This window comes from Moschus berezovskii, chromosome 5 (assembly GCF_049115385.1).
Source record: "Moschus berezovskii isolate FMDL1 chromosome 5, NW_MosBer_1.0, whole genome shotgun sequence".
Classification (NCBI taxonomy): Eukaryota; Metazoa; Chordata; class Mammalia; order Artiodactyla; family Moschidae; genus Moschus; species Moschus berezovskii.
In genome coordinates, this window is record NC_142464.1 from 37,920,971 (window position 1) to 37,937,553 (window position 16,583).

At 34.1% G+C, this 16,583-nt stretch overlaps 1 protein-coding gene across 5 annotated transcripts in view; it reads right to left on the bottom strand.

The window, feature by feature from the left end:
- Positions 1-16,583, bottom strand: part of SMARCAD1 (SNF2 related chromatin remodeling ATPase with DExD box 1) — an 85,854-nt gene that overhangs the window by 9,134 nt on the left and 60,137 nt on the right. For all 5 annotated transcript variants that reach the window (XM_088836228.1, XM_055434085.2, XM_055434084.2 and 2 more), the window contains 6 exons: positions 11,568-11,767; positions 5,947-6,037; positions 2,809-2,908; positions 2,058-2,117; positions 1,873-1,948; positions 530-665 (listed from right to left, as the gene is read on the bottom strand). In XM_088836228.1, coding sequence (XP_088692354.1) covers positions 530-665; positions 1,873-1,948; positions 2,058-2,117; positions 2,809-2,908; positions 5,947-6,037; positions 11,568-11,767 — 663 coding nt within the window. The remainder of the gene's footprint in view (positions 1-529; positions 666-1,872; positions 1,949-2,057; positions 2,118-2,808; positions 2,909-5,946; positions 6,038-11,567; positions 11,768-16,583) is intronic.

The following is a 16,583-nucleotide window of genomic DNA, read 5'->3' on the forward strand; positions in this document are numbered from 1 at the left end:
AGGTAAAGTTTAGATTAGTGTTGCCTTAAAAGAAAAAAAGATCTATATACTTTTTGGTTATCTCCCTCAGTAGAGAAGAAAAAAATTAAAACCATTATTAGTAATAAAATATTCTGTGATGAAAGATAAGTAATTCTAAAAAATTATCATCTATTGTACTTAAAGGTAGAATATATAAAATAGTCAGTTTATAAGTTGGTAACTCACGTTCCCACATTAGTTTTCTATAAAGCAATGAAAGAAGACAGATTACATCTGATATCCATAAAGTTTATCCTATAGTACAAAGGTTGGCAAACTGAAGCTCAAGAGCTAAGAATGGTTTTTACATTTTTAAAGGGTTTAAAAAAAAAGAAAAAGCAAAAAACAAGTGATAGTAGCTGAATGGCTCATGGAGCATGAAAAGTTACTTATCTGGTCCTATACAGGGAAGGTTTGCTGGTCCCTGATATAAGATACCATAAACACACACACACACACAATCTGAAATTTTATCATACTTGGAAAGATTAAGAGAACATTCTCTTACATTAATTGTCATAAGGTGCTGGTAGCGGATGGAGCCCATATTCTTCAGCATATGGCCCTCATCAAAAATTGCATAATTCAGTTTCAGCCGACGAAACAGACTACGATCATCAGAACTGCTGATGGCACAGTTATACCTGTCCCCAAAAGAAAAAAATCAGTCTCGAAGAATAAACCTTTAAAAGCATGGACTCATGTGAGATTAATGTTTCAAAAAATTATTTATTTATAGCAGTACCTAACACAGCTGGTACTCAAATAAGTACTGATGCACTTATATCCAATAATTATTGATATACATGTAAGTGTGTATGTGTTCGTCACTCAGTTGTGTCTGACTCTTTGCGACCCGATGGACGACAGCCTGCCAGACTCCTCTGACCATGGAATTCTCCAAGCAAGAATACTAGAGTGGGTAGCTATTCCCTTCTCCAGTGGATCTTCCTGATTTAGGGATTGAACCCAGGTCTACTGCAGGTGGATACTTTACCATCTGAGCTACCAGGAAGGATGATGTACATGTAACCAAGTTACAAAAGCTGCAATATGCAGTTAAAAGACAACTTATGGGTTGTAATTAGACAACCTGTACATACACATCATGCGATGAGTTGACTCACTGGAAAAGAGTCTGATGCTAGGAGGGACTGCGGGTGGGAGGAGATGGGGACGACAGAGAATGAGATGTCTGGATGGCATCACCAACTCGACGGACATGAGTTTGAGTGAACTCCGGGAGTTGCTGATGGACAGGGAGGCCTGGTGTGCTGTGATTCATGGGGTCGCAAAGAGTCGGACAAGACTGAGCGATTGAACTGAACTGAACTGAACTGAACTGTACACATCTAGGAAGAGGCCAATCTGGGTACAATTTTTATGTGATCTGTAATTATCACACACTTTGCTTTATGAACTGTTATATTTTAAGAAGCAGTAGGGAAAAAAATGTGAAGCTAAGACATTTCTGTTAAGAACATAATGTGCTGTGCTTAGTTGTTCATATTAAACTGGTAGAGTGAATCCAAGAAATAACAATTAACAGCAGCTAGCAGTACAAGACTATATATGAAAATGGAGTCTCTTTTATTAAGAAAAGATGAATTCTGGATAAATTCTTTTAATCATGGTCTCGTACAGAATTAACTAAAAAGTGTTATTATGGTACTATACACCAAACGGAAAAATGCCTAAATCTTCAACATAACTCATTCTATTACTTTCGTTGCATAGTCCTTAGCATAAATTTTATTTCATTTCACTACTACTATTTTAAAAACATTTAAAAAAAAATTTGGTGGCTGTACAACACTTTTTTTCTTCCAATTTTTTTTTCTCAATACTTACGTGGTCACGATTACATTGTATTCTTCATATCTACTATGAATGTTGTATCTAATCTGTTTACGTTCTTCCTGAGAACCTAGAATTTAAAGATGAAACACACAAATTGACTGTATTTACTGTACTTAACTGTATGTTAAGATTTTAAAGAAGTTTCCAAATATAAGAGAATAACGACATATTCTTACCATAGTAACAGAGCACCTTTAAAGTGGGGCACCATAAATTAACTTCTCTTAACCAGTTATCTATGAGACAAAAGAGATATTACTTGCATCTGCTACAACAGGATATATGTGTGCAATGAAATGAACACTAAAGTCTAACAAGTTCTACCAGGAAATTCTTTTAAAAAGTAACAGAAGATGATATTGAAAAATCACAGACTCTTCACAATTTTATCCCTGAGATTTTCAAGTGGCATCAAAATAAAGAGCAGAAGCCCAATCACTATATTTACAGATGACTGTTAATTTCTAATTTTGAGGTTTCTTTTTTTTTTTCTGGGGGGGGGTTACGTTCATACATACATTCTCTGACTCCATTCTACAATCAATTGAAAAAGAATGAAACAGTAATGTGAATTGGGATGAATTGCATATTTCTCACTTAATTAATAAGTATAAATCACTTAGCTTCCCTTAAATTAGTTACTCATGAAAACAAATTAAAAGTATTACGAAAACAAATAATCTTTTCATATGGTACTTGATCTGTAATAATTTATAGGCTGAATAACTTACTTATACAGGAGTTATTTTCTTTAAAAAGACTTCAAGTATAATAACACACATATGCAAAGGGAGAAAAGTTATAAGGAAACCACAAAAATGAACATTCACCTCCACAAACTAAGAAATCACAAACACACACAGAGTTTTTCTTCCCTTCATATAAAACACTATCTAGTCAAGTAAAACTGTCTACAGTATTACAAACCTATAGTTGATGCTGGAACAACAATCAAATGAGGACCTTTATTACCCTCCTGATAGAGGTACGCCAGAAATGCAATGGCTTGAATAGTTTTTCCCAGGCCCTAAAATAAAAGTTTAAAAGAAAACATATTAAATGTAAAAACAAACAAAAGACCCAAATAAATACTGGGAAAAATTAAGGAAAAAAGAATATTTCTGGTTTTATTTATTTATGATTCCCCACAATGCAACTCTACTATATTTGTAGCTCTCAATAACCATAAAACAGCTCATAATCTCCAACTAATACTACAACTTAAAGAGTGGGATGTATTTTAACTGCTTGTTAATATATGACACACACTAATATGAAAGACCTCTGCTTGCATATAAAGGATATAATTTTTGTATTGTTAATATAAAGCAACCATTTAATACATACTGGATTGATGGAAAACGGTGTTCCATTGATTAATTGGAGTTGAATATATACCCATCCTATTACTCTGTAATTTTATTCCCAAGAATATATTCAAGAGATATGAGAGCATACGTGCATAAAAAATCTTGGGTAAGAATATTTATGCAGTTTTATTATAATAACCACACACTGGAAATAATCTAAACTGCCATCAATAATCTAAACTGCCAGGAAAGTGGATAAACAGCAACTACCACCACCAAACCACTGATACATGTAAGAGCATGGATTAATCCCAGTAATTTTATTATGTACCAAATGAACCAGAAACTGTTTAAACAGCATATATTGTATAGATCTATTCATATAAAGTTCAGAAATCAGAAAAAAAATTATTGTACTGTGATAGGTGTCAGAATAGTGGTGGTGTTTATGACTGAAAAGGAGCATAAGGCAACTTTCTGGGATGATGGAAATGTTGATCTAGAGCAGTCACATGGGTGTACATAAATGTATAAAGTTACTAAGCTGAAAATTTGTATGCATATCAATAAAGTATTATATTTAAAAAAGGCTGCTGCTGCCGCTGCTAAGTCACTTCAGTCGTGTCTGACTCTGTGTGACCCCACAGATGGCAGCCCACCAGACTCCCCCATCCGTGGGATTCTCCAGGCAAGAACAGTGGATTGGGTTTCCATTTCCTTCTCCGATGCATTAAAGTGAAAAGTGGAAGCGAAGTCGCTCAGTCGTGTCTGACTCTTAGTGACCCTGTGGACTGTAGCCTACCAGGCTCCTCCAGCCGTGGGATTTTCCAGGCAAGAGTACTGGAGTGGGTTGCCATTTCCTCTCCAAAAAAAAAAGGCTAGAGAGGAAGAATAGCTCCTCAGGAGAGCTAAACACTGCCAACTGTTAGGAACTGAATTGCTCCCAACCCCAAATTTACACATTGAAGTCCTAACTCCCAATGTTAGGATTTTTTGGAGATAAAGCCTTTAAAAAGATAAGTTAAATATAGTCATAAGGGTAAGGGCCCAACCCCTATCTTTAAGAAGAGACTGAATGTGCCCACAGGAAAAGCCATGTGAGGACACAGCAACGTGTCTATCTACAAACCAGACAGTAACCTCTGGTGAAACCAAACCTGCCAATACTTTGATTTTAGACTTCCAGTCTCCAGAACTAAGAGAAATTTCTGTTGTTTAAGTCTCCCTGTCTTTAATATTTTGTTAGGGAAGCCCTAGCAGACACTGCTGCTGCTGCTAAGTCACTTCAGTCGTGTCCGACTCTGTGTGACCCCATAGAAGGAAGGCCACCAGGCTCCCCTGTCCCTGGGATTCTCCAGGCAAGAACACTGGAGTGGGTTGCCATTTCCTTCCTTATCATAAATATTGTACTTTACAGGATACAAAAACAGTTCCACATAATATATCTCATTTGACACCAAATATAATCTTACGATACAGGAATTACCTATGCTTTATTAACTTTAGCCTTGAGAGACTAGGTCATTTGGTAAAGGTTGGGCGGCCCATGAAAGACAAACGTGGACCCAGAACCCAGATTTGATTTCCAAGTCCAGTTTCCACAATTGTACTATTCTATATTCTATTATAACTTCTAATTATTTTTAAATCCCACATATATTATTCACTTTTCTAAATCACTTCTATGTTTTAACAAAAGTATGAGGTACATATAGGAATTGTCTTAAAATACCGAAGATTATTTTACTAGAAGCAAAATAGAGGACAAGGATTATTATCTTTGTTAATTTTTATTTTGAAACTCTACACAGTATAAAAGAACTGACTCACTGGAAAAGACCCTGATGCTAGGAAAGATTGAGGACAGAGGATCAGATGGTTGGATGGCATCCTTGACTCAACGGACGTAAGTTTGAGCAAATTCCAGGAAACAGTGAAGGACAGGGAAGCCTGTGTGCTGCAGTCCATGGTGTCACAAACAGTTGGACATTATTTAACAGACTGAACACCACCCTCACCACAATTTAATACATATATATTCAATAAACATTTTCTCCACTGAACATGATTCATTTTTAATAAACACTTTTTAAAAAGTATAGCTGGAGGAAAGAGGGTAAAAGTAAGATTAAATGTCGTTTCTACATGACAATACTTGGACTATTGGCTGTAATCAACTTCCGAAGCTTACCTTCAAGTAAAATGTGATTTGGAAAAGAACAGAAACTCAAGAGATTTCTAATAAAAGTAAAATGGCTGAAATGATGGTGATGATAAATGTGTAGATTTACTGACAAGGACAAGTATCTATGATCAATTTTAAAGGCAGCTATAGAAAAGCACATGCAGTAAAATCTCTTTTAGTATAATATATATGTATGTACATGTGTATATATGCATGATGCATTCAAACACATCTGCAGAATAATCTGGAAAGATACAGCAAAATAAATACTTATTTTAAGGTGACAGGATTATGTGTGATATTGTTTTTTTTCCTATGTATTTTTATGTAACATCTAATTTTAAAAATATATATTTATTAATTTGATGAGAAAGACAAAAAAACTATTTTCATTTCTGAGAGGAAGTAAGGAGGCTAAAACTCACAAAAGAAATAGAAAACCAAGAAGGGTAAGAGGGCTTATACTTTGGTAAGAGCAGTAAACTAACAGTGTCAAGGGAAATTTTCATTTTTTAAATGACAGCAAGGATGCCTACTAATAATATATCCTAGAAATAGAGCTCTACTTACCATTTCGTCTGCCAAAATGCCATTAAGTCCATGTTTATGTACCAATGCCAGCCAATTCAAACCAACCTTCTGATAGGGCTTGAGTGACAAACTGGTAAAGAGAGAGTTATAGAATATTATAGATTTATAATTCTATTAACTTTCTCTACTAGTTTTCTGAGACTCAGTTTAGGTTTACAATGCACACAATAAGGAAAGTATCTAGGTGTGGTCTTACCTTTTAACTTATTAATAAAAGTTATTTACACTTAAGAAAATAAACCCAAAACATTATACGTTTTAAAAAGTCTCTTAAATTTTATTCTGTGTTTATTGATTTCTTCTGGCAATAAGAATTACAAAAGGTATTGTCGTATTCAGTTAAAATGCAATGCTATGAAATTAATTACATAAACAATTAGACTATTACCTATGGTAACATATTACAAAGCTAACATTTATATTAGAAAAATGTATTCATACGAATGAGTATGAACACACTAAGGAACTTAAAGTATCAGAACAAAAACATAAGCATAATTTGCTACTCTGCCAGGCTGATTTAATAAACACTTTCTGAATGAATACCAATCACCTTTAATGTCACTGGTATATATAATCATAGAGCATGTATGCATTGTGTATTTATGTTTGAACTATGTATAAATGTAAACTTGCTAGGTATCAATAAATACCAATGAATAGAAAACAGCAGGCAAGTGTCAAAATGTTATTTAAGAACACATAACAGATTAATCCCTGGGATTAATTTTCTTGAAAGGTAAGACGGAAGGGATACACTTGAAAGGTAACGTGGAAGCATTACAGTGGACGAAAACGTTTTTTCTGAAAGTTCAAGTTGTTAAAAACTAGTACTTACTGAACATCTATTATATACACAGATACACAAAAATATCATTTTCAGGTATCACCTCATTCAATCTTTTAGTATTCCATAGAGGAAGGCTATTCTCATTCTAACAGATGAAAAAATCTGAGGCTCAGCAATTTGCCTGAGGCTGCATAACTACAAAGCAAAATCTTATGGATAAAATTTTAACTCAGAAAGTCTCTCTCACTAAAAGCATATTCTTATACTCTTGAGGGCAGCTTAAACCCACATTAACATGAAAACTTAAGACAAGGCCATGCTCCTCATCCTACAGCTTTTATTCTGTCCCTTTAATTTCTGTTACACATATCCTATCTGCACATAGGGAATGTGTCTAGACACAGCCATGGGTATGATAAATGGTTAATGGGTCAAATTCTGAAACCGAGACACTTTAACTAGAACAGGGGTCAAAGAGGTAAGGTTGAAAGGTATCCATCTTAAATCAGAATCTATTCTTCAACGTTGGGGTGTGCAATCTGCAAAACATTTCTCATCTGAAAAAACTAAAAGTAGAGGTAGAAAAAAGTCAGCAGTGTTGCTGAAGTCTTTACAGTTCATTTCTTAAAATGTCTTTGGTCTTCTTGGCCAATACTATTTCTATGCCATTACAAAAGTAATAATAAGTAGAATATACTATGGAAGGTATTTCAATTTTTCAGATCCAAATAAATTCTACTATACTGGTAGTCAGAATAAATGCTAATACTGGACTTACAACACTCTACTATGGGTTTTATATGCATTATTACTTTATTTAACCTACATTATAAAGTAGGTACTATTACTATAATCACCTCCATTTACAGATGAGAAATCCTCCCTGGGATTCAAAGAAGTTAAGTAACTTGCCTAAGGTCACAGTTATCCAAATCTGTGTCTACAGTGGTAGAGTAGAGCTGGTATTATAACCAGGTCTGATCCAGAGCTCTGCCTTCAATCACTAAACAGCAAACATGAAAGTTTTCTCTCTGACCCACCTAATCTACAGTCAGGACTTTCTACTTTTAAATTGAACTATTATTTCTGAGTCATTCCTAACATCTTAGTCATCCTCCACAGATCAAGGTTCACATTCCATGAAAATGATGAAAAACTCGATAAGGTAGGCACATTACATCACTTATAAACATATGCCAAGAGCCAATATGCTATCTCAATGTAAACTGATCACAAATATCCAAAAAATATTTTTAACAAACAAAAATGACTATGTATCACTAACATATGTTGAGAAATGAGTCTATTAAAATATTCTTAACTATACATAAAATTTTAAAAAGTGATGAGATTTTGAGAACCACCTACTACACTGAATTTTCCATTTAAATACAAATTTTCATCCAGTCATTAAGCAGCTATAGTAGCTGTTTTGATCAGGACATTAAATACTTTATTGAGTACATGTATGTGTATATTTGCTCTTCTGCTCGATTTATCTAAATTACAAGTAACTAAATTATCTAAATTACAAAAAAATGTCTGTTGCAGCACTGCTGCCCATAACACAAATCTTTTCAGAAAGCAGTATATCACTGAAAATGCAGTTTTGGCAAACATATTTCCAATTCACTTGTTAAGACAAGTTTTAAAACAGGGCAGCTATTATTGTCTTTGTCAGTCACTAATATTTAGTTGCTATACAATTATACCTCCCATTAATTTTGACATTTCAAAGTTTTCTAAAAACTTTTGACTGCATATGAACCCCAACCAAAAGTTTACAGGTAAGAATATAAACTGCTCAGGGTTATCCGAATGGTATGAGGTATAGCCAGGGCCTTGTGAAGTGGCTAAGTGATCTCTTCTCAGTAAGGGACTGTAACTATCCTACATTGTAGATTTTCTTACCTCCCAATAGGAAAAAAGTGATTTTAAGATTTTCTCAGGTCATGAAAGAAAATAAGGCAGCATGTTTAAAGTTACTTGTTTTGTTAGGGGGGAAAATCCTGATTTCTTTTCAGAGGGAAATTAAATTGGGTTTAAATTTCCTATCAGAGAAAACTAGCTTCAAAATTATTTTGAAAGGTGTGAAAGGCCTGAAATAAAAAACTGGAGTATATACAATGTGCTAAATTTAAGTGTAAAATGCAGAAGTAGAGGGCTAAACTTTTTGCAATAGTTCATATGAAACAGATTAGGGATGCTAGTTGATCAAAAGTTTATATCCCTTAAGTATAACACGAATGCCGAAAATACTACAATAATCGTTGACACTAATAGCAGTATCCAAACTACTAAAATATTTATATCATAGGACTCTGAGTTAGTTGGATTATGTATTCAGTATAGATTTGCATTTGATGTCACTGTCAAATGGTTTCACAGCAACTGTTTAGGAACAAGGACATGGAATCATCCTGTCAAGTTAAGGATGAACAAGATCAGAAGAACCTTAGTAGATTAGCCCAGAAAAAGACAGGACACACATAATTAAACATTATTTTACACTGAACTCATGAGATATCTTTTCAGTTAGAACAGTATAAAGCTTATACAATGTTGATTAAAGCTAAAGCTTGAGAGATGGCTACATTTATGATAGGAATAAAATAGGAGTAATGCTGAGGTTTGTTTTTTTAACTTTCTCCTCACTGTATTATTATATTTTTACTTAAGGCAATTTTAATTTTGATGTTTAAAATAAAGATTATGAATGTTAATGGTTTTGAGATACATATGAGAATTTTTTCTCTTGCCAGGGCTTTAACAGGTTACATAGTTAAAAATATGTCATAGTTACACTATGTCTGTATTTTCTTTTATCTCTAAAAGGTTATTTTTCTGTTATAATTCTTATAAATTCATAATAGGAAAATAGTTAAAATTTTGTTTCAAAATAAACTTTACAAAGAATTCATTCTGTTAAGCAAAAGCATAGCAGGTTATTCATCAGGATTGCTTAACATTTTCTTCGGTGCTAATAAATTCTTTCCCAAGGCAAGGAAAGTACTTTAAATGTTTCTATACTAAGCAGCCATATGCTTGGCCAGTATACCAAGTAAAACTCTGCAAGTTGCTTGTGCAACTTACAATGTCTAAAACAAAAGCCAAGACAACAAATTTCACCCCCTAAAAGTGTATCTAAATAAACTCTAGACTATCTGTACAGGTTTTCAGAAGTTGTACTTTGGACTAGATCCAATAAGCACCTAAAAAAAAAAAAACTATTTTTCTCATCTGTTCATAAAAAAATCTTCAGTCTAATGGAAAGGATAGCTTTATTACCTGATCATACTATTTACAAGTGATAGGATTTTGTGGATGTGGGTTTAAGAGAGAAATTTTTTAAGTGATGCAATAAAGCACTTGATTTTTTAAAATCCAAATTACGATAAAGTAGACTCAACTGGGTAAGCCTCGTAGAGTGAAGAACTCCCCATATCCAATGCTGTAGAACAAGAAGGAGCAGCTCCAACTACACTTTTAGGAGATGAATTTGCTGACATGGTCATAGTTCTTTCTATGCAACAGAGAAAAGAGCTTCTTTGTGGGAACTGCATCACGTTTCCCTACACCATCCCATAGCACCCTAGAAGGGCACAGAAAAGATTGTAGCTTACTATTAAAGGCCAGCAACCATAACCTGAATTTTTTTTTCATATCTTGATTTTTAATTAACCAATGATCAGCAAATATGCTTCGATCATTAACTTAGTAAAATATCAGAAGTATATAAAATCACCAACGAAGGTAATTAATTTTAAGGAGGCCCTGGTGCTAATCTTATTATATACCTACCAGAAATATTCTGAACAGAAATAATTCATTTAAAAAATTACATAACACTGCAGAGTATGGATATACCATAAGTAATTCTAACTAGGCTTTGATCTTAGAAACCTCGATTGTTTCCATGTTTCTGCCTCTGTATGTATTATCACAGTAAACAATTTTAGACCTTTTTTAAAATGGAAGCATTCTAAACAGTTCTAGGTTTCCAGACAACTTAAAAATAAACTTTTAAAAGAAGTTCAAAACAACCATCCACCCACCATATCCCAACATCATGCAAAGTAGGGATGTTCACAATCACAAAATGCTGTGTTAGTATGTTCTGGTTGTTGGACAAATTTTTTTAGTGAAAATACTTTAGTGCTTTTTTTGGCAAGAATTCTGACACGGTATTTTACTGACAGCAGCAGGTGGGGGAATATACTTTTTTGTATTTTTTTAAAAATAATTTTCCCTTACATAATCTATTTAATAAAAGTATCCTTTTCATTTTTTATGTGTTTTTACCTCAAAAAGATTTAAAAATTTGGCTTCTGAAAGCATTTAAAACATTTAACCACATATATAGGATATTTTAATCATTTCATTCATGATTAAAAAGAAATTGAACTAAGACAAATTTTTATGTTGATACAACTGAGCAGCTGACTCTTCAAAGCCCTAAATTAAGTAAAGAGGTAGATAATACCACCTTTTCAGGTTCTATGATGGTATAAGAAATTATCTGTCATCACAAGGAAAACATAGGTTATATAAGAGCATAATATTTTCTCCCTCTAACTTACAATGTGATAATGGAGAAAAATATCCTGACTGAGGAGAAGGGGAGATGAGATCAATGGAAAAGAATTCACACACCACTTATGTACCATTTTAGGAAACCCTGGTTTTCCCTTTTGACATTAGTTTTCCTATCATTTTTCCATGGTTAAGTTTCCTAGGCACAATATAGAAATAAATAAAAAGAACTTACACAACTGAGATAAAACAATAAATAGGTGCATACAAGTGTTACCTTTGGTTTAGAATGGAGGGTTGCTCTGTGTTCCATCCACCTCCATTTCCAGTGAGCATGGTAACTTGTTTTGTCAGTTTATTTGAAATGTCTTCACATTTGTTCATAAGCCTTATAACTACATCCCTTTCTTGAATCAGTGTTTTACAGTGCCATATCAAATCTTCTGATAAGCCATTCGTTTTGGACATCTTTGTGAACTATGGCATGAAAAGAAAAACAATTTAACAGTTGAGATCTAGAGTCAAATGGAGAGTCAATCTCAATTTCTTTCTTTGTGATGGAAAAATTTTTCTTAAACTTTTATTAATGACCTTCCTTAATCAAGGGCAAAGACAACCGGCATTTTCATTATCATATTTCTCTTTGATAAATCTCACTGACATCTTAAACTCATCATGTTGAAATAAAATACATCTTTCTCTTCAAAATACACAATCCCAAGCTTGTTACTTTGATTCTAGTAGCTGTTCTCTTATGGGAGAAACTCTAACATAATTGTTAATGTCTCCTATCAGTCATTTTTTTGCCTTTAAAACTCCATTCATGTCTATTACCAAAGGTAACAATGCCAAATGTAATAACTGCAGACCAGATCTCTTATTTTTGTCACTTCCTATGACTATGACATACAGTCACATGACTATAAGATTAATTTTTCTGAAACATACTTTTCCCTATCTAGCATCAAAGTACAACCCCTCAAGCTTTCAAAACTCCAATTATTGATATTGTCCCTTGATATTTTACCCTAAACTAAGACTAATACTTGGAAAATACTGCCTGAATCAAAAGTTAACTGTCACCAATTCAATAGTTTGATTAAACTTAAAAGTAATATCAATTTCAATACAAGACTTGGATAAATGGTTTTGTGTGAAAACTCAGAATTTCTTTCAAAATATATTTGTATTTATTTTTCTAAAGGAAATATTGGACTACTTCACAATGTAGAAGTTTTAACAGAATTATAATTTCTCCACAGAGCTGAAAAATAATATACCCTGAAAAACTGTAAAAAAAAATGTTTTTAGTGTAAATTATTAGAAAAAATCCCAGTAGCTATTTCAAAGCTGTTTGTTGGACAAAAAGAAAAATAAACAAAATTCAGAACAGAATAAAGCTAACTAAACTACAACCATCTTATCAAGATAAAACCACATGATTTTGACTCATGACATCTTACTTGGCATATTTTTTCAAGTTGGAACAAGAATCTCATTAACAACTCTAAACAATCCCTGTTATCACAATATTTCTAAGTTCACAGAAAAGCTCAAGCAATAGAAATTTAGTAGAGGATATACTGAGAAAATTTCATAAAAAACACAGTTTATATTAATACATTTTTTATATCTAACTTAGAGTAAGTTGATAAGAAATGAAACTTTTAATCTGTTCCAAAGTCATATTATTACTGTTTACTGCAGGAATAAAAAACATAACAAAAGATGCAGCATGCCAAAAAACAGCATTGCAAAATACGAAGTCATTTGCACACTACTTTTTTCACAAGGACAACATACATTCATAATCACAATTTAACCTTCCATTTGGTACTTTCAGGGAAAAGATTTACACGTAAAGAACAGGATATGTAGGAATCAGTGCCTTGAAGATTTTTAAGGAGGTTCTACTAGAACTTTTAATTACAGTACTTTTAAATGGAACCCCAAAAAACAATCTCATGTCTATTATGGGGTATGTGTTTGTGATATGTATGTGTGAGAGAGAACCAACAAGAATAGCCAGGAAAAAAAAAAAAAGGAACATATAGTGTGTGCTATGTAGGTGCCAGAGACTGCTAGGTATGACTCATTAAGTCCCCACAACAACTGCAAGATCAGTCCACCAGTTCCAGATGAATAAATCAAGGCTCAATTCCCAAGGTTACAAAGCAGGATAAAAGACTCCAAAGTTCTATGCTCTTTTCACTAAAAAGTAGTAACTCCACAAATAAAACAAAATAAACAAAACCATGAAAGTTAAAAAGCAAAAACCCTTTTTTCTGCAAACAACTGCCATTTATTGTGCGTTTTATTTTTAAATAAAATAACAATTTTATTTATCACTGCCTTGGCTGGTAAACATACCTGGTATACAGACATATTCCCTGTTCTCATGTGGTTTAGTCATTGGGAAAGACACACAACATACAATTTTAAGTGTTAAAAACTGGTATTACAAGTTGTTGTTCAGTCACTAAGTCATGTCTGACTCTCACAAGGGAAAAAAAACAAAAGTTCATGCGTATAATATAATCAAGGAAGTCCTTTCAGAGTAATAAGGCCAGAAATCGCAAAGAAGAGTTTTAACTCAAAAAAGATCAATTTAATATGTCAGAACCTAGAGAAGTAAGAGATAAACATACATTAAACAAACAACTAACCAAACATTACCTCTTCCTGATGAAAGAACACATCACCAACCATTTAATAGTACTGGTGGGAACATCTAATTCTAATTTTGTTTATATTTTCCACAGAAAATATAACCAGAAAAGTCCAGACTGGGAAGCTATAGAACAAATGATCCAGTTTCTTCACCAAAGATTACAGGAAGGCTTGGGGCAGGAGGGAGGGAGAGAGGCAGAGGAAGGTGGGGGGAAATGGGGAATGGAGGAGTAGCCAGGAGGACAGATGAAACAAGATCCAAGCAGGTAACTGAAGCTGGCGATGAATACACAAAGGTTTGCTACACTATTCTAATTTTTATGTCTGATATTCTTGTAGGGGCAATGATGGGGTGTGCAAATCGCAGGTCATTTCACAATGCTGTAACATTCTGACTGAGAATTAGTGAACTTGACATTTTGGATATTTTTGAAGTCAAAGTTTCAAAACTTAACTCCCTGAGCTTCTCACACTCTTTACCCCTCTTTCCATACAAGACAACCAACATTAGAGATGATCCAAATTACTGCTGTTAGTTTAGAATTTAGATCTAAGTCATTAGATTAGTACACTGTCAATGAATGTACTAAGTAGTGATACACTGTCAGTGAATGTAAGACATCAGTTTCATTTCTCATCAGAAAGAGAAAAAATTTCACTGTTTGATAAATTTGCTAATATTAGCTTCAGTAATAAGTAATAGTAAACTCTCTCATGTAAATGAAGACACTAGGGAGCAGTTCAGATCTGGTGGAGTGGTTCCAAAACCCAAAACTTATACTTTGTTGCTTCAATATCCTCAGCATGTGGTTCTCAACATCACACCAGCAGGAAGACGAGATCCGTTAAGGACTCCTTCAAAAATCACAGTATACTTCTGTTATATCTCACTGGACAGGAATTTGTCAAATTACCAAAGGGAGGCTGAAAAAAGTAGTCTTTAATATACTGTGGGTAATGTCAGCAGTCATAAACCTGTTTTAAAGCACAGAGTGGGTTAAATTGACAGAAAAACAATTTGATCCAAAAAAGTTTGACTCAATATGTCTAGAAATGACATTGATGGATGAGTAGAAAACTACAATGGTTTCCTAACATTTCACTAATAATATATTGTGGGTATCTGCAGCTAACGTTTTTCAAGAGACAGACAACTGAACAGACACTTATTTTACAATCCTTAGACTGCTCCACTGGTCAGTACCATAATTACAGCCCATTTACAGATGAAGAAATAGAGGAACAGAGAACTTGCTTAAGGTCATGTAAGTTGTTAGAAAACGTCAGAACTGGGATTTAAAACAAGGCCATTTAGCTCCACTCTATTATTCAATCACTTCCTAGTAGGTATTTATAAAACCAAGGGACTAAATAAAGAGGCATGAAACACAAAGAGAGAAAAACAAGTTTGCTCAGGATGTCAGGGAAATCACAACTGATCATTTAACCAGAGTAGCTCTTAAGACTCCAGAAGAATTTTTCAAGAAGATGAAACTGATAAAATATCTGAAATGTTTGATAACTGAGGGGAAATTTAGACAACTAGGGAAGAGTCTAGAATTGAAGTAACAAGTATATATATAAAACTAAGAAAAGAGAAAAATCAAGACAGCTAATCACTAGGGAAAACAAAATGCTGAGGAAGGGGAAAAAACAATCATGTTGTATATTACAAGGTTCAGTTATGAAAGGCATTTGCATAGTCTAACAAAGTAGATACTAAAAAAAAGATTTTCAAAATTATCACATTATTAACACATTGCTAGGCCTGGGAAAGCCTCTTGATGAAAGTGAAAGAGGAGAGTGAAAAGGTTGGCTTGAAGCTCAACATTCAGAAAACAAAGATCGTGGCATCTGGTCCCATCACTTCATGGGAAATAGATGGGGAAACAGTGTCAGACTTTATTTTGGGGGGCTCCAAAATCACTGCGGATGCTGACTGCAGCCATGAAATTAAAAGACACTTACTCCTTGGAAGGAAAGTTATGACCAACTTAGATAATATATTAAAAAGCAGAGACATTACTTTGCCAACAAAGGTCTGTCTAGTCAAGGCTATGGTTTTTCCCGTGGTCATGTATGGATGTGAGAGCTGGACTGTGAAGAAAGCTGATTGTCGAAGAATTGATGCTTTTGAACTGTGGTGCTGGAGAAGACTCTTGAGAGTCCCTTGGACTACAAGGAGATCCAACCAGTCGATTCTAAAGGAGATCAATCCTGGATGATCATTGGAAGGACTGATGCTAAAGCTGAAACTGCAATACTTTGGCCACCTCATACGACGAGCTGACTCACTGGAAAAGACTCTGATGCTGGGAGGGATTGGGTGTGGGAGGAGAAGGGGACGACAGAGAATGAGATGGCTGGATGGCATCACCGACTCTATGGACGTGAGTTTGAGTGAACTCCGGGAGTTGGTGATGGACAGGGAGGCCTGGCATTCTGTGATTCATGGGGTAGCAAAGAGTCGGACACAACTGAGCGACTGAACTGAACTGAGGCCTGGGAAACGGGCATGTGAGACAGACAGTGAGAAGACAGCTAATCCTACCATGATGCTATAATGTCTTGTGTCATGTCAACAAATAAGCCCTGCAACTGAAAAATTTGGAAAAGCATTATG